The sequence below is a fragment of the Phyllostomus discolor genome, chromosome 6 (assembly GCF_004126475.2).
Source record: "Phyllostomus discolor isolate MPI-MPIP mPhyDis1 chromosome 6, mPhyDis1.pri.v3, whole genome shotgun sequence".
In the NCBI taxonomy this organism is placed as follows: Eukaryota; Metazoa; Chordata; class Mammalia; order Chiroptera; family Phyllostomidae; genus Phyllostomus; species Phyllostomus discolor.
In genome coordinates, this window is record NC_040908.2 from 64,752,357 (window position 1) to 64,775,178 (window position 22,822).

At 42.7% G+C, this 22,822-nt stretch overlaps 1 protein-coding gene across 1 annotated transcript in view; it reads left to right on the forward strand.

Annotated features, from left to right (window-relative positions):
* Positions 1-22,822, forward strand: part of ACOXL (acyl-CoA oxidase like) — a 250,567-nt gene that overhangs the window by 195,152 nt on the left and 32,593 nt on the right. Inside the window, 1 exon segment of the mRNA XM_036029966.1 lies at positions 19,060-19,147. Within this exon segment, the coding sequence (XP_035885859.1) occupies positions 19,060-19,147 (88 nt within the window).

Sequence of the window (22,822 nt, forward strand, 5' to 3'; positions counted from 1 at the left end):
GGGGAAGTCATAGCATATAGTACAGACATTAAAAATACTAGAGAATGTTATGAACAATTTTATGCCAAGAAATTCAAGAACTTAGAACAAATAACTTTCAAAAGGAGAAAACAACTTTCAAAAATGAACAAAAAAATCTGAAAATATCTATTCAATAAATTTAATTTGTTATGAAAATATCCCACAAAGAAAACTCCAAGCTCAGATGGCTTTTCCATTGAATACTTTCAAACATTTAAATACAAAATAATACCGCTCTTACACAAAACTCTTTAAAAAGCCAATATATGTAATACCAAGAACTAAGTATATTACAATGAAAAAATATAAACCAATATTCTTCATGAATATAGGTAGAAATGTATAATAAAATATTAATGATAAAATCCAGCAATATATAAGTATATATCACCAGGTGGTATTTATTTCAGGAATGCAAGGTTGACTCAACATTCAAATATCAGCCAATGAAATTTGCAATGTTGACAAAATAAATGATAAAATTATGTGATTATATAATGCAGAAAAAATTGACAACATCAAACACCAGTTCATGCTTAAAAAGTCTTAGCAAAGTAGGAATGCAAACTAATTTCCTCAATTTTGAGAGTATTTCTACCATCAACCTTTAGTTTATATCATATCAGTGGAAAAATATTGCATATTTACCTCCTTAAGATAGAAAACAGGACAAGAATGTACACTTTCTCCACTTCTATTGACATTACACTGGAGGGCCTAGCTGTGCAACAAGGCAGAAAAAGAAATAAATGACATAAAGATTGTAAAGGAAGAAACAAGGCAGTTTAATGTGCAGGTGAAGTAATTGTTTACATAGAAAATATGAAAGTATTTCCCCAAAAAATCCAAAAACAAAACCACAAGTACTACCAATAACAAGTATAATAACAAGTTAATATAAGGTTATGGGATACAAACTCAATATCCAAAATAAATTTTATTTTATATATTATCAATAAACAATTGGAAAACATAAAATTAAATTAATTTTACAATATTCTTTGGAAACTTGAAGTTTTTAAGAATACTTTTAACACTAAAAATTCAAACAATGTAAGATCTGTACATTGAAAACTATAAAATGTTGCAGAAAATTAAAGAAAGTCTAAATAAATGCAGAAATATACCATGTTTGTGCATTAAAAAACTCAACATTGCTATGATGTTCATTCTTCTCAAAATAGCCTCCAGATTTAACACCATCTCAATCAAAATCCCAGCAGGAATATTTTTACAAACTCACAAGATGATTTGACAATTCACAGGGAAATACAAATGGTCTAAAATAGCCAAAACTACTGTGAAGAAAGTTGAGGAAATGTGGAGGCCTCCCATTCCCTGACTTCAGATTTCAAGCTAATGTTCCAACTGTCCAGACAGTTTGCAAGTGGGATGAGGATAAACAAATAGATCGACAGGACCCTATAAGAGGCCAGAAATTGGCCTGTGTTTATATGCTCATGTGAGTTTTGACAAAGGTATGAAGAAAATTAAATGATGAAAAGATTTTTTTTTCAACAGATTGTGCAAGAAACAACTAGATAATTGAATGGAAAAAAAAGAGGTTACTCATGACCTATTCCTTGTGTAAGACACCAAAATTAATTTGAGGTTGATCATAGACTTAAAGTGAAAGTGAAAACTATGAAACTTTCAGAAGACAATGCAGGAGAATATCTCTGTGGAGTTGGGTAAACTACGATGTTTTTAGAAAGCAGATGAAAAGCAAAGCCGGGTGCAGGGGCTGTAGAGTTGGGCAAAGCGGGGGAATGGGCACATCTATTTAAAAAAGCTCCCACACACAAACCATTAAGTTAAATATTGGTTCACTGGATTTTTTCAAAATTAAAACTTTTTTGTTTTTTAAAAAACACCAAAAAGAAAACCAAAAGGCCAACTATAACCTTCGTGAAATTATTGCAATATATATGTATCTGACAAAAGACTTTTATCTAGAATATATAAAGAACTTTTATGACTCAATAATAAAATGAGACAATCCAAGAAAAATTGCACGAAAGACTCGAAAAGACACTTCAGAGAAGATAAAAGAATGGTAATGAGCACATGAAACTTTGTTCAGTCTTATTAGTCATCAGGGAAACAGAAATTAAAACCACAATGAAACACCATGACACTGAAGTGGTTTAAACTAAAGTGATTGATAACACTTAATCCTGGTGACAACATGGAGCAACAAGAACTTTCATAATTGCTGCTGATGGTGGCAAGTGGTAGTGACCACACTGGAAGAGTCTGGCAGTCTTTCATAAGGCTAAACATTATGTATACCTGTGATGTTACCAGCAGTTCCTTTCCTAGGCATTTACCCGAGAGATGAAAACATGCTTACAAAAGGCTTGTAGAAGATGGAGCAGCTTTATTAATAATCACCAAAACTGGAAACAGCTCTAATATTCATTATCATGAGACTGGAAAAACCGATTGTGGTTAGTATATTCATGCAACAGAATTCTACTCAGCAATAAAAAGGGATAGACTACTGTTACAAGCAGCAACACGAGTGAAATTTATAGGTGTTAGGTTTAGTGAAAGAAGCCTGGCACAGAAGAGTTACTAATGTATGATTCCATTTAATAACATTCATTGAAGAAGTGGCGACATGAACTAATGGGGATACAGGGGTCACAGAGATGGGAGACTGTGGCATGGACTAGGAGAAGGAGTATGTGGGGAGTGGGGAATGGCTGTGTCTTGGTCTGTGTGGTTACACAGGTGTATACACATATAAAAGACTATGAAGCTGTAAACTTAAGATTTATGCATGTTACATATCAACTGCATGCATTTTATGCCTCAGTGAAAAGGTTTAAAATTATAACTTAAATAGTGCCTCAGAGTATTTAAACAGGTTATTTGCACTTATGGCTCTTCATCATCTTTTCACATAAGAAAATGGAAACTTACAGGTTTCCAACAGGAGGCATCCGCTCCTGATTGTGCTGATACACTAACTGTGGGAAGGAAGAAATGGCTGAGGTAACAACCTTCACCAAGTTTCAGTTCTGTGCTAGACACTTTTCAGTGTCATACCAAAACACAGTGGTGGGTGCCCAGGCCAGCCGGCACCATGAAATCCATAAAGCATGGTGACAGATGACAGGTGGTAATTTGGGCCAGTGGCTGAGATCACAAGAGTCTGGCAAGAGGCGAGATGTTAAGGGCTGTCCCCAAAGGAAGGCAGGTACACCCTGACGATTCTGAACCTTCTGTTTAGAGATTTGACATCTGTGAGGCTGGACCACTGAAAGCAGGGCCCTGGCTAAGGTGGTGAGGAAGGTCTGGTCACGGATAGTCAGTCACCCAGCTAGGACAAAGGGACAATGCGGAGCTTAGTTCAGAGATAAGTGAATCTGGTAACATGTGCCAAACTCTGGGCCCATGATTGAAGAGCATACCGGTATCATAGAAATTACGTTTTTCTAGTTTATGATACACTAATATTGGCGAGCTTGACTTGGTATCAGTGAATACTGAACAACAGTTTCTCTCCTTGTCTCTCCCAGTATTTGTTCAGCCTTATTGAGATATAATTGACATATAGCATTGTGTAAGTTTAAGGAGTACAAGTAATGATTTGATACATGAGTATGTTGAAAATTGATTACTACAGTAGTGTTAATTAACACTTCTATCACCTCACATAATTATCTTTTGGGAGGTGGGGGGTTAAAAATTTAAGGACTGCTCCCTTAACGACTTTCAAGTATACGAGTGTAATATGGCAGTTTTAGGGATAGTCACCTATGTACGTTCGATCCCCAGAACTCATTCATCTTATACCTGGAAGTTTGGACCTTTTGACCAACACCTCTCCATTCCCACCCTCCAAGCCCTGGAAAACACCATTCTACTCTGTTTCTGTGACCTCTGTGTTTTTAAGCTCCACATGTAAAAGGTCATACAGTATTTGTCTGTCTTTGACTTGTTTCACTTAGCACAATGCCCTCAAACTCCCATCCATGTTGTCTCAAATGGCAAGATTTTCTTTTTTTCTCATGACTGAATGATACTCCATCATGTATATACACACATTGTCTTTATCCATTTATCCATAGATGGACACTTTGGTTGCTTCCATATTTTGGCTAGTGTAAATAATGGTGCATTGAATATAGGATATCTCTTCAAGGTAGTGTTTTCATTTCCTTGAGATAAATACTCTTAAGTGGCATTGTTGGATCTTGGAAACGTCTATTCAGGTCCTCTGTCTATTTTTCAAATTGGATTCTTTTTCTTTTTACTCTTGGGTTGTATGAATTCCTTAGATATTTTAGACATTATCCTCTATCACATAGATGTTCTGCAAAGATTTTCTCCCATTTCACAGGCTGCCTTTTCATTATACTGATTTTTTCTTTTGCTATGCAGAAGATTTTTAGTTTGATGTCATCCCACTAGTTTACTTTTGCTTTTGTTGCTTGTGCTTCTGGTGTCATATCCAAAAAAATCATTGGGAAGACCACTGTCTAGGAGCTTTTCCCCTACATTTTCTTCTAGGAGTTTTATATTTGTTCTAAGTCTTATATTTGTCTTTAATCTATTTTTAGTTAGTTATTGTGGTTTATGTAAGATAAAGACACAATTTCACTCTTCTGTTTGTGGTTATCTAATTTTCCCAACACCATTTAAACAACTACCTTTTCCCATCAAGCATCCTTGGCTCCCTTTTCAAGTATTAGTTGACCCTACATATGAGGACTTACTTCTGGGCTCTTTTAAAATATATATATATAATTTATTTATTTTTAGAGAGAGAGGAAGAGAGGGAGAGAAACATCAATGTGTGGTTGTCTCTCACGCGCCCCCTAGTGGGGACCTGGCCTTCAACCCAGGCATATGCCCTGACTGGGAATGGAACTGGTGACTCTTTGGTTCACAGGCCAGCACTCAATCCACTGAGTCAGACCAGCCAGGGCTATTTCAAGGCTCTTGATTCTGTTCCATTGGTCTGTGTGTCTATTTTTATTATAGTACCATACTGTCTTGATTATTATATCTTTATAATATAGTTTGAAATCAGGAAGTGTGATATCTACGACTTAGTTCTTTCTCAGGATTGCTTTGGCTATCTGGGATCTTTTGTGGTTCCATATAAATTTTCAAATTATTTTTTCAGTTTCTGGGGAAAATACCTTTGGAATTTTTTATAAGGATTGCATTGATAATCAATAGATTGCTTTCAATATTATAGACATTTTAACAATATTCTTCTGATCTATGAATGTGGGATATCTTTCCCTTTATTAGTATCTTCTTCAATTTTTTTCATCAATGTCTTACAGTTTTTAGTGTACAAATATTTTACCTTCTTGGTTATATTTATTCCCAAGTATTTTGTTATTTTTGATATAATTGTAAGTGGGATAGTTTTTATTTCTTTTTGAAATATTTTTGTTGTTAGTGTACAAAAATGCAACTGATTCCTATATATTGATTTTGTATCCTGCAACTTTATTGAATTCATACATTAATTCTAATAGTGTTTCAATGGAATCTTTAGAATTTTCTTCATATAAGATCATGTCATCTGCACATAGAGATAGTTTTACTTTCTTCCAATGTGGATGCATTTTTTTTTCTTGCTCAAGTGTTGTGGCTATGGCTTCCAGTACTATGCTGAACGGGACTGGTGAGAGTAGGAATCCTTGTCTTGTTTCTGATCATAGAGGGAAAGCTTTCAACCTTTTACTGTTGGGCATTCACTGTGGGCTTGAATGACAGTTTCTTGAAGTACTCTGTGATGATGGGGTAGACTCATCCTGGGGCTTGATGCTACTGGAGACCATAATATTGGGGTAAACAGGAATGAGCCTATAATTCTATTTCATTCTGCCCTTCCACAAAACCTGTGGGCAGACCCTCATAATTAGCTGGGATCAAGGACATTTGATCCCAGGGGATTAATGAGGGGCAGCCTAGGGCCCAGTCTTCACCCTATAGCCAACAACCTGATTGCAGGACTAAGAGAGAAGCTGTCCAAGGAACGCAGGGGTCTCCATCAGGATAAGGCACTTAGAACCAAGCATACAGGTGTTAGATGACATTAGGAAACAGCAGTTTGCAAAGGAGGGAGTCAGATACATCTCTATAAAATAGGGCTTCACACCTTCCTGCTGGGCCTCTCCACTGAGGCAGTGCTAAGTCCCGCCTGTCCCTCTGCCAGCTTAATGGTATGGGGGCAGATATTTACTGACCTAGGAGGCATGTGGCAGCTCTTGGTGACCTGTCCCCTTTCTTCACTGCTCCCCAGAAGTGGCACTGCAGGCAGTAGGGACAGGCTATTCTGTTATTTGGTAAACCTCTGTGTTAAATCTCTGCTTACAAGTATCTCAGACTCCTCTCCCTGCCAAGTCACAAAGCTCATACAGAGATTGCCTCACTTTCTGAAATGTGGGCTGTTTTAGAATTCCTCAAAGGTTAGCCAAAAATATTAGCATCTTAATGACAGTGAAATAAAAATTCTTTCTTGGAGCTTCAGATACATATGTAAATAAACAAGAAACAAAAAGAAGACCTGTAACTATTTTTTATTTTTACTGAATAGTTCCTTGTTTGAAAGATCTTTTTCCCAGTGGCAGAGTACACTGGGCACTAAGCAAGTTCTGGATCAGTGACGGTGTCTGAGACATGATGGCTGTCCTTCACAGTCTCCAGGTCAAGGGGGAGGCGCAGTGAGAGGTATCTGAGCAGAGGGAGGACCATGCCCTTCTGTAGGATGAGTGGCATGTAGAGCAGAGTGTCCTTGGGCTGAGTCCTGTGTGATAAGTGGCAGAGCATGCCATGTCACCCCACCCCCAGGTAGAGTGGGGCAGCATCTCTGAGGCAAGACATGGATGTGGGTGAGTGCCCAAGCAGCAAGCCAGTCAGCATTCCAGAAATGGCTAGAAAGTCTGGAAAGAGGGTGACTACCACAGCCCATCGGCCCTCACTGAATCCTGTGCACCTTGTAATCAGGGCTAAGAAACTTCCACCTTCCCTGCAGGTGACACGGGCCATGATCTGACCATGTTGGTGTCAGAAAGATCATTCTGGAGTCAGTGCTGAGAGGGTGACCCTTTGGAAGGCCACAGTACCAATCAGTCTGGAAGCACTAGGATCCAGCTCAAGCAGTAGAGTGAGGACTATGAGTATGACAGGCATTTGGTGACATTTGGGTCAGTTTTACAGGGAGAATGCTAAAGGTGGAGTCATGGATGGTCTAGCTTGTGCCACGAGGGACACAGAAGCATAGAGCCCTGGTAAGTTCTAAACGACAGCGAGTTCCTCGCTCTCCACACTAATCGCCTGTTTGCTGGATTCAGCCTAAACCCCATGGGGTGGGTATTCCACGTGTCATACCTGCTGCCTTTCACGCAGCCCCCAGAATGCCTCCTCTAGCATTTCATGGGCTGAGCACCAGCTGAGCTGCCACAGAGATTCAGGAAACAGATCTCAAGGCCTCATTTCTTTCACATATTAAATGTACATCACTCTGCCTTATGTCAGCTTTAAGCCGTCACTAAGGGCAGTCAGGTTCCATAGCGTAGTCTTCAGCTAAATGCAAGGATCGTGTTATTGAAACAAGATCTTGCCAGCTGACCGTATTCCAGATGCGTGTGTTGGTGCCTGTAAAATCTATTTAAGGCCTCCTGATTCCCTGCTTCTCCTCCTCCATCTACCAGACCAGTTAGAAGGAACTTTTAAAATGAGAAAGCTGTTAAGAAAAGGAGAAGCTATCAAACGTGTTTATTTACATATCTGTTGTCGAAAATTATCAAGATCAATTTAAGGAGCGTGGAGTTCGAATGAACACTAAATGACCAAAGAGACAAATCACCCAACAATTGCTTTCTATTCTGAAAGGCTAGTAATGAAAAGCAGACTCTTTGTTTGGCATGGAAGGGGGAAAGGAGGAGAAATTAGGAAGTAATATAGTCAATTATAGGAGCTCTTTGCCAAGACCCTATTGAGTTCATGTTCTGACAATTTCAGTTAAGCCTTCATGGCGGGGAAAAGATTCAGGAACAGGTGAGATCAAACACATAGGCCCCCACTTCTGGATCTCTTGTGTGTGTGGCAGAAATAGTCAGGTCTTGGCTGGGACTGGACTTGGTCCTGGGGTCTGTTCATATTGCCTGGCCACAGACCTGAGCTTGGAGGACAATGCACGCGAGAGAAGAGGTGCAGAGACTTGGCAGACACAAGAAAACCTGGCAGCCTCATAACTTTGGTGCAGTATGAGGCTGACCGGGCCCCTCTCTGCCAAGTTCATTGTTATTTCTCTGCCCTCAAAATCCAGTTTCTCATCTCCTCTCTCTCATGTACCCATGTCTGCTGTCACCCCCATCTGTGTGAAAAGGTTCCTTCTTGTGGACCTTGGCCTTGACCACTATTCTGGTGTTGGGCTGGTCTCTGTTCTGCCCAGGTCAGTTAGCAGCACTCACACTGCAGTGGCAGGGGATTCTATGGAGGGATGTGTGTTCTGGGTGGGAACCCAGAGGAGGACACCTAGGCCATGCAGAAGAGAAGCTGGGCAGGGGAGTTGGGGAGCCAGAGATCAGGAGGAGAGACATGCATGCACTAGGGCCTGAAGCAGGAGGGCATATGTTCTGGGCCTGGACATAGTGCAGGGCAGAGAGGAGCCATGCGTGCACCTGTGCGTGTGTCTGAATGCACGCGTATTGGCAACCGGCACGTAGTGTTGCTGGGAAGACGATGTCTGTGGCTGGGGGCCAGGTTGTCTGCAGGGGAGGCCCTGTGTGAACCAGAAGGGCCCTGTGCAGTGGTGTCTGCTGACACAGTGTGCTGTCCCCCATCAAAGAGAGCTTGCAGCAGCCCCCCCAGGCACACCATACTCACAGGAGCCAGTTGTATATATTTCAGTGCATGATTTGGGGACTATTACAGGACTTCCCTGAGACTCACTATAAAGCCAGAGTGTCTTCTCTACACAGAGGGACATGGGTGTGCTCAGCAAGTCCTTATGACTGGGCCCCTTCACACCATTCTGTCATTCATCATTCTCCGGCTGTGTTTCTCTAGAGTCCCAGCTGTGTACCCAGGGGCTCACCTCCCCGGAGAAGGGCTATTCACCCCCTCAGCCCTGCAGTGCTGCCACCTGCCTCCTTCTGAGGGAAGGGGGCCCTAGTACAGTAGAGCCTGGTACGTAGCTGGGGATGGGGGAAGGAGTGGGAGACAAAGGACTCTGGGTTTAAACTCTGAGCCAGGCTCTCAGACCGGGCATGAACCCCACAGCTGGCCCCTCCCTCAGGGGGCAAATATTTTCTCCTAATCCATTACCTACCTTTTCATTTTATTAATTGTCTTCAAAGAACACACTTTTATTTTTCATGAAATTCAACATTTTTGTGTCTTTTACCTCACAAAATCTTTGCCTAATCAGCATCTTTAAGATTTTCTCCCATCATTTATTGTACAAGTTTTATACATTTAGCTCTTACATTTAGGTTTATGGTGCACTTCAAGTTAACTTGTAAATTGTGGGAACAAAGGGTTGAGGTTTTGTGTGTGTGTGTGTGTGTGTGTGTGTGTGTCTGTCTGTTTTGCATATGTGTGTTCAGTTCTAGTACCAAAAAGACTATCTTTTTTTCTCCATTTAGTTACCTGAGTATGTTTGTTGAAAATCAGTTGACCATACTGGGTGGCTCTATTTCTGAACACTGTACTTTTTTCCATTCATCTGTATTTCTATCCATATCCCAACACAATACAGTTGTGTTTATAATGGTTTTATGGTAAGTCTTGATATCAGTGTGAATCCTCTAATTTTCTCAAAATTCTTTTGACTATTCTAGGTCTTGTATAGTTCCTATAAATTTATTATATAAACTTGTTAATTTCTACCAAAAAAAGTCTTTTGGCGTTTGGATGGGCATTGTGTTGAATCTAGAGGTTGATGTGAGAAGAAGTGACACCTCAGCAATAGAGAGTTTTCTGACCCACGAACAGAGCATCCCTCTCTTTGGGTACTCCTTTCAGATATCCCTCTGTAATGTATTTTAGTTTTATGTACAGACATCACAGTGTTTTGTAAAGTGTATCTTTAAGTATTTCATGGTTTTGATACTTTTACAATGGCATTTTCATTTCAAGTTCTAGTTCATTGTACTTTGTGACTTTGCTTAATTTGCTTATTATTTCTAGAAGCTTTATTATATATTCCTTAGAATTTTCTACATAGAAAATTATGTCTTTTTGGATGAAGACAGCTTTACTTATTCCTTTCCAACCTCTATACCTTTAATCTCTTTTTCTTGCCTTATTGCCCTGGCTGGAACCTACAATCCGTTGTTGAATAGCAGTGGCAATAACAGGTATCCTTATCTGCTTCCCAATTACAGGGGAAAGCACTTAGTCTTTTACTATTAAATATGATGTTAGCTGAGGCTTTATGGTAGATCCTCTGTACCAGAGATAAATATTTTCAAGTGGCTGTATTGCTGCCCAGAGTCAGCAAATAACTCATGGGTCAGAGTTATTTGGATTTTTCTAGAAAAGAAGAGGGGGTAATGGATTTGGGCACCTATCAGATGGGAAGTAACAGGGTTTCCTTATGAGTGCAGCTCTGTCTTTGTCACATGATTAGGAAATAAGCATTTATTTTCATTATAGGCTTTAAGTGTGGGCTGTGGCTCACATTAAACGTGACCACGTGTGACAATGAATCCTTATAAACCGTGTTTGGGAGGGATAGTATTGCCAGGGAACTAACTCCCTGTTTGTCCATCGGGAGGCAGTATAGCTTATGATTAGGAATATGGGCTCAGAAACCTGGGCTCCCAGACTGAGTCCAGCTCTGCAACCATGGGCAGGTTCCTCAACCTTTCTGTGTCACAGTTTTCTACCTGCAAAATGAAGACACCAAAAATATCTGTGATACCTACCCTCCACAGCCTCTGAAGACTAAAGGAGCAAATGTAATAAAGGGCTTAAAACAGGGCCTGCTGCCTGGTGTGTTTTATGAATTTAGTTTGCATACAGCTAATTCACAGACAAGTTTTTAGTAGCAGGTTTACACCTTGAAATCAACAAGAACCATACCATTGAAAATTTCCCTCTCCTGAAACCTTGTATTAAGATTTCATAAGATGGGAGGATTGGATGTTTGATTTCTGTTGTTTTACCATATTGTCTATGCAGTAAATGCACATTAAAGTGCTGCGCACTGCACAGGCAGTTATCAGCTGCGTTACCATGGTGGGCAGACACTGGAGTTACACCGAGTCTGCACCTGAAACAGTTTGACCTGATCTGCTTATTTTGACCCATGACTGTGGAATGAAGTGTGGCCCTATACACTGTCCTGAGCCACTCCACCTGGATGTGTGGACTAGTATGCAGGCCCCATTTGGCTTCAGCCTATTATTTTTTTGCCAATAAACTTAATTCAAAGGGACAGAAGCTTACACCAACATTAGACCAAAACTACAGAACAATCATTATTAAGACCTGCCTGAAGTCTAACTGTTCAGAAGCCCTATAACTAAGGATATACAGAAGAAGCTACGTGGAGACTGGTAGAAGGGAAGGAGATGCAGAATGGGCTGGTCCCGCATGCACATGTGGCAGTTAAAAATCAGGAAGGATGTGTGGGCTGTGGAGGTACGCCCTGAGAAGCAAGGGGTCCCAGCCCACATCAGGCCACCCAGCCCAGGGTTCGGGTGCCTGGAAGAGAAGTCCACATAACTTTTGACTTTGAAAACCAATCAGAATTGTGGCTGAGGGAGACAGAGGCTGTTGGAGTCTCAGGTGTTCCTCTTAAAGGGCCCATGCATGGATCACTCTCAAATGGACTCACTTTTTCTGACCTCCACTGCTAGAGCAACAGTTAGAAGGGCTGCCAGGGACAAATGGGGAGGAACTGAACTGTCTGGCTTCATGGCAAGGACTGGAGGGGCAGATTTCTTCCAGACAGAAGTACTGGCAGAAGCCATTTTTTCTTTGTTGAGCCCTCCCTCCACCCAGCCTGCACCTCAGCAGGTAGGGCCATTTCTGAGTCTCCATCAACCTAGTTAACACTGTTCCCACCACTCTGGTGATTCCCAGAGACACCACCTTACCCAACCAGTTTTGGAGCATATCCAAGCCACTTCCAGTGGCATTTCCATACAAATGACCTGTCTTGGCTCATACTATGGACATCCCTAAAATTTCTCAAATGGCCCTGGCTCAGTGGATTGAGTACTAGCCTGCAAACCAGAGTCGCTGGTTTGATTCCTCATCAGGGCTCATGCCTGGGTTACAGGCCAGGTCCCCAGTAGGGGGCACATGAGAGGCAACCACACATTGATGTTTCTCTTCCTCTTCCTCCCTTCCCCTCTAAAAGTAAATAAATAAAATAAAATAAGTAAAATAATAAAATGTTCACAAACCCCAAACAAGTAGCATACAGTCTTGGTGTGCCTGGTACCTTTTGCTAAGTGGACCCAAGCCTGATACTAGTGGCAACCAACCTCAGTTTTCAGCCTAACATTTCTCAGGCACCCCCAAGCCCAGCACAAGTGGAATCCATCTACAGATCACTTTGTAGCTTATACCAAGTGTCTACAGGCAGAGCACAAGCAACAGCTAACCTTGGCCTGCACCAGAGCTCCTCCCAAGAGTCCCCAGAACCAACATACCTGGTGGCCAGCTTCAGACCACACCAGAGCACCACCCAACCACTTCCACAAATGACACAAGCAAAGAGCTAATTCAAAGACACCAGAGCCCCACACAATAGCTCCTTCATAGGGTCAGCCCCTGCACAACAGCTCCTTCACTATAGTCATTACCAGTCCTCAAACTAGTCAGCCAGAGGGTCAGTTCCTTCCACTTACATGCCAACAGCAATCAAAGTTCAGCCACTACAGGAAGGCACACATAACGTACACAAGGGATGCACTTAAAGCACCTGGCTTAGGTGATCAGAGAAACTATGCCGCTGGGCCTCATAGGACACCTACTACATAAGGCCACTATACCAAGACTGAGAGATGTAGTGACTCTACCTTATACATAGAAACACAGGGATGAGCCAAAATGAGAATACAGAGAAACATGGCCCATATGTGAAGATAGAACAAAACGCCAAGTGAAAATGGAGAAAAAGACCTGAATGAAATGGAGAGAAGCAGTCTACCAGACACAGAGTTCAAACACTGGTTATAAGCATGCTCAATGAACCTAGGGAAAGAACAGATGATCTCAGTAAGAACTTCAACAAAGAGATAGGAAATGCAAAAATGGAGATAGAAAACATAAAAAACAACCAATCAGAAATGAAGATTACAAGCAAAATGAAGGATATATTATAAGGAATCAGCAGATTAGAGAAAGCTGAAGATCAGATTAGTGACTTGGAAGATAAGATAGCAGAAAACACCCAATCAGAACAACAAAAAGAAAAAAGAATTTTTTCAAAGTATGAGGATAGTTTAAGAGGGCCTCTGGGACAACATCAATCATACCAACATTTGCATCATAGGGGGACCAGAAGGTGAAGAGAGAGAGCAAGGGGTTGAAAACCTCTTTGAAGAAATAATGACAGGAAACTTCCCTAACCAGGTGAAGGAAATAGACATACAAGCCCAGAAAGTCCAGAGTCCCAAATAAGATGAACCGAAAGAAACTCACACCAAGACACATCATAGTTAAAATGCAAAAGGTTAGAGACAAAGAGAGAATATTAAAAGCATCGAGAGAAAGATACCTACAAAGGAGCTCCCATAAGATTCTCAGATGATTTCTCAATAGAAATTTATCAGGCCAGAAGGGATTGGCAAAAAATATTCAAAGTGATGAAAAGTAAGGGTGTACAACCAAGATTACTCTACACAGCAAAGCTATCATTTATTTTTGTAATTATATTTTATTGATTATGCTATTACAGTGGTCCTGATTTTTTCTGCTTTACTTCCTCCCACCCTATGTCCCCTACACCCTCAAGTAATAGCCCCCACCATTGTTCATGTCCATGGGTCATGTGTATAAGTTCTTTAGCTACTCCATTTCCTATGCTGTGCTTTACATCCCCAAGCCTATTCTGTAACTACTCATTTGTACTTTTTAATCCCCTAATTTTTTCACCCATTCTCCCCCTCCCTCCACCCATCTGCTAAACATCTAGTAACTAACTTCTTTTCTCTAGCTGTTCTTAAGGCTCTCTCTTTATCTTTCAATTTTGGCCTTTTAATTGTGACGTATCTTAAAATGGGTCTCTTTGCATCCATCATAATTGGGACTCTGTGCTTCCTGGACTTGCATGTCTATTTCCTTCAACAAATTAGGGGAGTTCTCTTTTACTATTTCTTCAGATAGATTTTCGATATCTTGCTTTTTCTCTTCTTCTGGCACCCCTATGATGTGAATGTTGGACCTCTTGAAGTTGTCCCAGAAGCTGTCCATACTATCCTCATTTTTTTAGATTCTTTTTTTCTTGTTCTGCATGGTTGTTTTTTCCTCCTTATGTTCCAAATAAGGAACAAATCATTGATTTGATTCTCAGCTTCATCCACTCTATTGTTCTTTCCTTGTAAATTGTTCTTTATTTCAATTAGTATATCTTGTTATTGACTGAGTCTCTTTTATGCTGCTGAGGTCCTCACTAAGTTCCTCGGGCAGCTTTATAACCAATGTTTTGAACTCTGCATCCAATAGATAGCTTATCTCCATTTCATTTAGCTCTTTTTCTGGAGTTTTGATCTGTTCTTTCATTTAAGCCATGTTGTTGTTTTTTTTTGTCTCCTTGTTTTGGCAGCTTCCCTGTGTTTGTTTCTTTGCACTGGGTAGAGTTTCTTTGACTCTGTCTTGGTAGTGTGGCTTAAAGTAGTAGGTGTCCTATAGGGTCCAGTGGCATGGCCTCCCCTATCACCCAAGCTGGGTACTCCAGGCGCACCCTTCAAGTGGACTGAGTACACCCTCCTCTTGTAGTTCAGCCTTGATTGCTATTGGCAGACCAATGGGAAGGATTTACCCAGGGTGGTCAGCTGCAAAGACTGACTGTGACCACTGACCACCTAGCTCTGCCATCTGTGGAGGATCAGCTATACCAGGGCAGAGTGGTGGTTCTCTGTTGTGGTCTGTGGCTATTCACTAAGTGTGCTGGCCCTAGGGTCTCCTGGGTGGTGCAGGCCAAGGTCAGTCCCCATCTGTGTTTTCCCCAAGGGGACCCTGCCTGAGCTGTAAAGCAATCTGAGTTGGCTGCTGCTTGTGCTGGGCTTGGAGATTCTCAGGCAAAGCCAATCTGTGAATCTAATCTGGCTGCCACTAGGGCTCACTAAAGCTTGCTATTGCTTGGTTGATAGGATTTAAAAGCTAAGTCCAGCCATTCTTATAGAAAAGCAGCTTGGGTAGGCCCATAAATTGGGTGGGGCAGGGCCTCTGGGGAAGCCAGGTTCATGTAGTCTCAGATATGGCACCAGCTTGCTGCCTCTTTGGGGCAGGGTTAATAAAAGGGACAATGGTCTCTGCATGCCTGGATGCCAGACATTTCAGTTTATTCCTGTATACCACTGGTGCCTTGGTAGGCACCAGTGCTGCTACCCTGGAGCTAAAGTTCAGAGGGAATGAGTCTGAGTAGGTGAGTCCCTGTGTGGGTTCTTTAAGAGGAACTGCTTGGAGCTCCAGAACTTTCTTCCACCAACTCAATCCCCACTGCTTTTTGCAGCCAGAAGTTATGGGGATTTATCTTCCTGGCACTGGAATCCTGGGCTGGGGGACCTGGTATCAGTCTGGGATGCCTTTCTCCTGAGATATCCCTCCCGAATTTTTATCCACGTGGGTGTTGGGCCAGCCCATTCTATGTCTGTGCCCCTCCTTCCAGTCTAGATCGATGTGGTTTCTTTAATTCTGTAGATATCAGACTTCTATCCAGCTTGATTTCTGATGTTCCTGAGTGATGGTTGTTCTATATTTTAGCTGTATTTTTGATGTGGTTGTACAAAGAGGCGAGCCATACCTGCCTATGTTGCCATCTTGACCAAAAGTCAAAGCTATCATTTAGAATCAAAGGACAGATAAAGAGCTTCCCAAACATAAGTAGCTAAAGGAGCTCATCACCACCAAACCAATATTACAGGAAATGTTAAAGGGATTTTTTTAAGAAGAAAAAAAGAAGACAAAAATGTAAGCAATAAAACGGTGATAAATACGTTATCTACCAACAATTACTTTAAGTGTAAATGAATTAAATGCTCTAATCAAAAAACATAGGATGACTTAATGCATAAGAAAACAAGACCCTTATTTATGCTGTCTACCAGAGACTGACTTAGACTGAAAGACACACACAGACAAAAGTAAAGGTATTTCATGAAAATGGAAATTAAAAAAAACTGAGGTAGCAAATCTTATACCAGACAAAATAGCCTTTACAGAGGCTATATAACAAGAGCAAAGAAGGACCCAGCAATTCCAATTCTGGTTATTTATCTGAAGAAACAAAAAAATCTAATTTGAAAATACATATGAACTTATATGTTCATTGCAGCATTATTTACAATAGCCAAAATACAGAAGCAACCTAAATGTCCATCTATAGATGAATGGACACAGAAGAAGTGGTGCATATATACAATGAAATATGACCCAGCCACCAGAAAGAATGAAATCTTTCCATCTGCCACAACATGGATGGACCTACAGGTTATTGTGCTGAGTAAAGTAAGTCAGATGAAGAAAGACAAACACCATATAATTTTATTTATATGTGGAATCTGAAAAACTAAATAAATGAACAAACTAAACAGAAGCAAATTCATAGATAACAGAGAGTATTTTGATAGTTGCCAGATGGGAGATAGATTGAGGAGATGGGTGAAAAAGGTAAAGGGATTTAGAAGTACAAATTGGTAGTTACAAAATCGTCATGAGGATGTAAAGTACAGCATAAAGCAATATAGTCAATAATATTGTAATAACTATGTATGGTGTCAGATGGACACTAGACTTATTGGGGTGATCACTTCACACATTATATAAATGTCTAATCACTGTGATGTATATCTGAAACTAATACAATATTGTACATTAAGCCTAAATGAAAAATACATATTTATTTTTATAAAAACAGAACAAAGGCATCTGCCCCAGTAAAAGTGGCATCTGCCTTCTGTCAAAGTGATCCAAGCCCTGGGTGCCATCCCACCGTGTCGAGGGGTCATGCCAGCCTTTCTGTTAGGGGAGTGGGGGGGTGAGGGGACACTGGCCCGCAGGGGTGAGGTTATACTGTGTTGCAGCTATACTGAGAAGCTTGTCTGGCAGCAGCCCTGTGGCGCTGACATATAAGGAAAAGCACTGCAGAGCTGGCTGGCAGGACTTCAAGGGGCCTTACCCTTAACTTGGGCTTGCCTTTTCTTTTTGCCTTGTACTTTTGGAGGGCTGCAGTCACAGCAGACTTTGCAAAGGGCCTTCTGCAAGTTTTCCCCACTTGAGTCCCTTCTCAGGCCGGTTCCACACTGTCCAGCCAGCTAGCTGTCACTGCCTGCTTTTCTCTAGATCAAGCCAGTGAAAGACCTACTCTACACATGGAGTTTTAAAAAATATTGAGAAGTGCCCTCAGTCCTATTTGGACACATCTGCACAATATTTTGTCCCTCCCCTCTTCCCACGCAGTGGTATAGGACAGCCTGCTGCTAGGCTCCAGCATGGATTGCCCAGCCTTTTCCTCTAGAGCATGATGGTCGAGTCTGAGGCCTGGAGTGTTCGGCTGGCTTTGTCCTCACTGCTGCTGGGTACGTCCTATAGGCTGTTCCTTGTTAGTTACGAATTCCCAGCCTTTTCTATTATGAATGTGACACCGTTGCAGAGAGATATTGGTTCAAGGAGTTAGATATTCTCTCCCTCAACTGTCCTGAGATGCCTCAATTGGGGGGAGGACTGCGAGGTACATGTGATGTACTCCTCCAAACTGTGCCAGCTGCCCCAGGTAGCTGCTGAATTATACATGGGTGCCGTGCCGGCTCTCTGCAGCGTTGCTCTCCCCTGGCGCACAGAGCTCTGTCACAGGAGGGACACACAGGCCCTGCGGGGACTGGGAGCTGTGGGAGGCAGTTACCTTCTACACCGGGGCTCAGGGGCTGAGCTCTTAACAAATGGGAAGCAGGTACAGAGTCTGACCTTCCATTTGAGTGTTCTTTCTTTGCGCGCGCGCACACACACACACACACACAAATGCTAAATGTTTAAATATCGAACTGTTAGGTTTTGAAATAAAGAAAGGCAAGAAACACAGAAAAGTCAGAAGTGTCAAATTTAACATTCTGGTCAGATAAGAATCTGCCTTTCACTGCACCTACATGATTAATTGTCAGCTCCATGATTCGGCATCTTTCTCTTCCTTGTGTATTTTCTTCATTCTTATTGTATTCCAGTTATGTTTCCTCATTTCCCTCCCACTGAAAAACAAAACAAAACCTTCCTTTGTTACAACTGAAAGGCCACCTTACACAGAGTGGGCCCACAAAAGCTATCGATTAGACGAATACATGACATAAATGTGTCATGAGTTCATTTCCTTGTTTATGGCTAATTTCTGTCACATATCAAAGAGGCCATCACCCCCACATGCCAACTCTGGAAGTATGACAGGTGGTCAGGAGACCATTTGAAAAACAAGTGGAAGTACCTGACAGCAATGAAGGAAATGAGGGAGGGATGGTGAGTTGTTTTTGTTGCTGATCAGTTTTAAGTAGTTTGGGAATGTAGGATTCCTCAGGCAGTGAGTGGCTGATTCAAACAGTCTTGCTTTATCCATTCACATGCTCTCTCTTCACACTGATTTTTGACCGTCTGTTACATCTCTGGAATTGGCTGGTGGTGGCCACGTTGATATGTGTGAGGAAGTCACATATACATGTAAACTTGTGGCATTTCTTCATCTAATGAATAGCTTTTGTGGGTCACAGAGGCCAGCTCTACAGTATACCCAGGTTTAAGGGTGTGTTGAAAGTGTGTGTATTTGCCATCTGCCTTGTTGCTATGTATGGTGCTCTCAGAATATCGTCAGAGTTTCTTTTTCTTCTGTCGGTCTGACAGGTGGTGACTGAGAAGGAGGACTTCTTCCGTGCCTGGAACTCATGTCTGCGTCATGGCGCCTGCCTGTCTCCAGCGCACATTCACAGGGGTCAGTGACTCTCGCTGAGTATTCATAATTGAGTGATGCAGAGGCTATCTGGAAATGAGACTCTGTAGAGAAAAGACAGCCCCCACACCAGTCTGAGCCCTCGTATTGAATTTAGGGTCCCCAGGTACCTTAACTCTCACTTACTAGGAACACTGGCTGAATGACACCCACAGACTCCCACACTGAACCCGGGAGCAGTGAGCCTCACACACCCGCCATCGCTAGCAGCACTCGGCAGGAGCCAGCTGGCAGCTGGCGGGTCCACAGCAGTGGCCTTCTGCCCAGCAGTGACTGCTGTTCCCAAATAAACAAATGGGAGGTGCATTCAAGATAAAGAGAGGGCCTTTTAATAGGATCACTGCCTGGAGTTTGTCAAGTACCAGAGCTAACTACTTAAGCCTAATCCCTGCATTAGGAAGAAACCAGTTCAGCCTTTTAAAGCTGTGGCCTCAACCAGAGGCAAGTGTGCCCTCCAGGGGACATGCAGGGGCATTTTGAGACATTTTTGGTGGTCACAACGGAGCCGGGTTTGCTCGTGAGCAGAGGCCAGGGACGTCCTGCAGCGCAAGCGCAGCCACAACCAGGGGCGGCCCTGCCCCAAAGGTGAGCCATGCAGAGGGTGAGAAACCCTGAATGTTCATTTTGACCTCAAAAGACCAAAATCACATGAAATAAAATGAAACATGGAAAACAGTAAAATCCATGAAGATATGGAAGATTATTCTTGAAATTATTGTTTAACCTCTAGACTCATTAGTAGATCGGTCGTCATGCCTGTACCCGCTGGGTGGGGGGCGGGGACGAGGCGCGGTGAAGAGAAAGGCAGGCCCTGTGCATGTTTGCTGTGTGGGGTTCCCCGTCACCCAGGGTGACTGCTCCCCCAGGAAGGCAGGGACAAGTGTGGTCACCACACAACTCCAGGGCCTGGCTCCCAGCCCTATGGCTCCCTGAGTGAAGTCTCAGGGCCGGAATTCCTTGATGGTTTCTGTTGAGAGCAAACCAGTGACCCAGCAATGAATGCCGGCATCCCACCCGACCCGCTGGCCAGGCAGTTCCTGAGGAGAAAGTGCCACATCATCCACCACAGTGGGACTGCCAGGATCCTCCCTCAGAGTGGACCAGGGCTGACTGCAGTGAGCAGTGCAGGCCCAGACAGTCCAGCCCTTGGGATTTCGCTGAGCTCAGGACCCCGGTCGGGAGTAAAGGCTGGAAAAAGAATGCAGAGGTGACTGTGCCAAGAGCACAGGTTCCGAATGGGGTTGGAGAGCCCACAGGCACACCACACTGGGGACCTGCCTTTTTACAGTCATTGAAAGGTGTAACGCCCCGTAGCGTCCCAGCTTCTGATTGACTGCCACCTCCTCCTCTTTGGAGAGGGTCTGAGGGGGCAAAGATTCCTTTTCTACACATCATTCGGGAGCATCGAGTTCCCTTGTTTGCAGATCCAGAAATTTTAATTTGTCTTCAGCTCACTATGAGTGAGGCTCAGGGGAACCGATTCACTTTAACTGAACTCAAGTGTAACCACAATGCCAGTGTATTCACCCCAAATCAGAACCCAACTGGTGAATCACACATACCTGCTCCATCCTCTCTGTGGTAAAATTTCTGAGTGGAATTCAGTCGTAATCCAAAGGGTGCAGGGATTGGACTGTCCGCATGGTTCTTGGTGGGGATCTGAGCATCCACGCAAGCTTGCTGGTCTTGGAGGCCTCACCCTGGTGCCCACAAGGCGTCTGCTGCCTGGGCTGTCCTGGTGCATAGCATCAGCCTCACCCCTAGGACATTTATGTAAACCACCCCCCTTCCTTTGGTGGGTTATGTTTTCAGATTTATTGATCAGGCTGAAACTTATCTGGGATATGATGCAGCACTCAAGATGACTCAGGCCTTCTCGTCCACTCCACGTACAGTTTCATGGCTTTTCTCTCGGGGGCTGTGGCCCTTGTGACTGGGCTCCTCACTGTGTACCAGCCACGGCCATTGCCCTCCCTGGGATGCGAGGATGAGCCTTGAGCCATGTGGATGCTGGGTAAAAAGCTTGTAAACATTCAGAGATGGGACTAAATTTGAAGAGGCCATCAAAGAATCATAAACTCGTGTCTTCATCTTAGAAACACAGACCGGCACATCTCGAGCTGCTCACCCCACCTGTTGAGAGCATAAGACAGCTTAGCGTGGGTGGGGAACTCATCTCCAGTCAGGCTATCTGCATTCAGAGGCTTTTTTTTTTACCCCTACCCGTTCTGTGATGGCAAGTGATTATTAATCGACCTTTCTGACCATCGGTCTCATCCTTACTTACAAAATCCAGATACTATGATATTTACCTCAGGGGGTCATTGAGGAGATACTTGAAAGCATCTGACCCATAGTGTTCAATATATGCTTTATTACTGTTTATTATTACTCTACAAAATCCGTAGTTCCTGTAATCAACATGGAACATTTAGTTCCTTGTTCCTTAAGAGGAAGCAAAAGAAAAAAGACAGGTTAGGTTCTGATGTATGAAGTCTTAAACAAGGAAGAAACATCAAGGATTTGATGTTGCTACAGCACAAAAGAAATCCAGACCTTTTATTGGTTAATAACCATTGTAACAAAGGTGATTATTTTCAGAAAATTGGCCTCAGGTTTAATGCCAGATGGAAAGGATTTGGCTGTATAAAGTAACAGAAGAAAAATAGTAAGAATTCATTTAGTGGCAACAATTACAAATCTTGGGAGCATTTGGAAATAGAGAAATCCATTGAAAATGAGGAGGCCTGTCCGAGTGGGCTCTCAGGGCAGGCGTGCTGAGCACACAGAACCCAGGCAGAATGTGGTCAGCACAGCGTTGCCTTCCAACAGCAGGTGACCCTCCAGAAGAGGCCTGGCAGGAAGGGGGTTGCAGGGGGGCAGGGCGGAACGGGGAGGTGGGGAGAAGCAGGGGAGCCCCTTCATCTTCGGGGCTGCCTGATGTTGTTGCCTGTGGAGACATGGGAAGGAGAGCACAGGAGGGAGGGGAAGGATCAGCCAGTGAATGCACAGACCTTTACGTCACCCCAGATGAAAATGAGCTCGGGATCTAGCCACTTTTATTAGGAACAAATGGGGAAAAGCCTCCGGCATCAGTATTCGTGTGTCACCTGAGGACTCGGGGAAAACAGGGTTTGAAATAAAAATGTTAAGCAGTCTCTAGTGGTTTCTGAAGTGGGATGTGACCATTACAATGATAAATTGTTATTTTCTTATGATACACATTTTTATCTTGCCCTAGAAATAGCAATTCTGAGGCGTGGAGCTGTCTGAACCCCTAAGGGTGTACCAATTCCTCAACTAAGCACTTTTATTAAATAAATTACATCCCCCATCCTCCAGCTCTGTGCAGAACTGTCTCTTGTTCCCCCCCCCCCCCCCCCCCCGCAAAGCTTGTGACTAGTGCTCGTTATGCTGCAGGAAGTCTCTCTTTTGGCTCTTAATAAAGGGACCAATAACTTAGAATGTTCACATTACAAGAAGGTTGCAATTATAATTAGAATATATAAATAGTGTGGATTTCTGCCTATTGGAGGATTAAATTCAGACTCCTTTCAGGGATGTATTATTTCCAAATAGGACTTTGTTAATAAAAATCGGTTGTGTGTGTAATTAGAGGATCATTCCTGTATTTGACCCATGAGTGCTTGTTCCAGT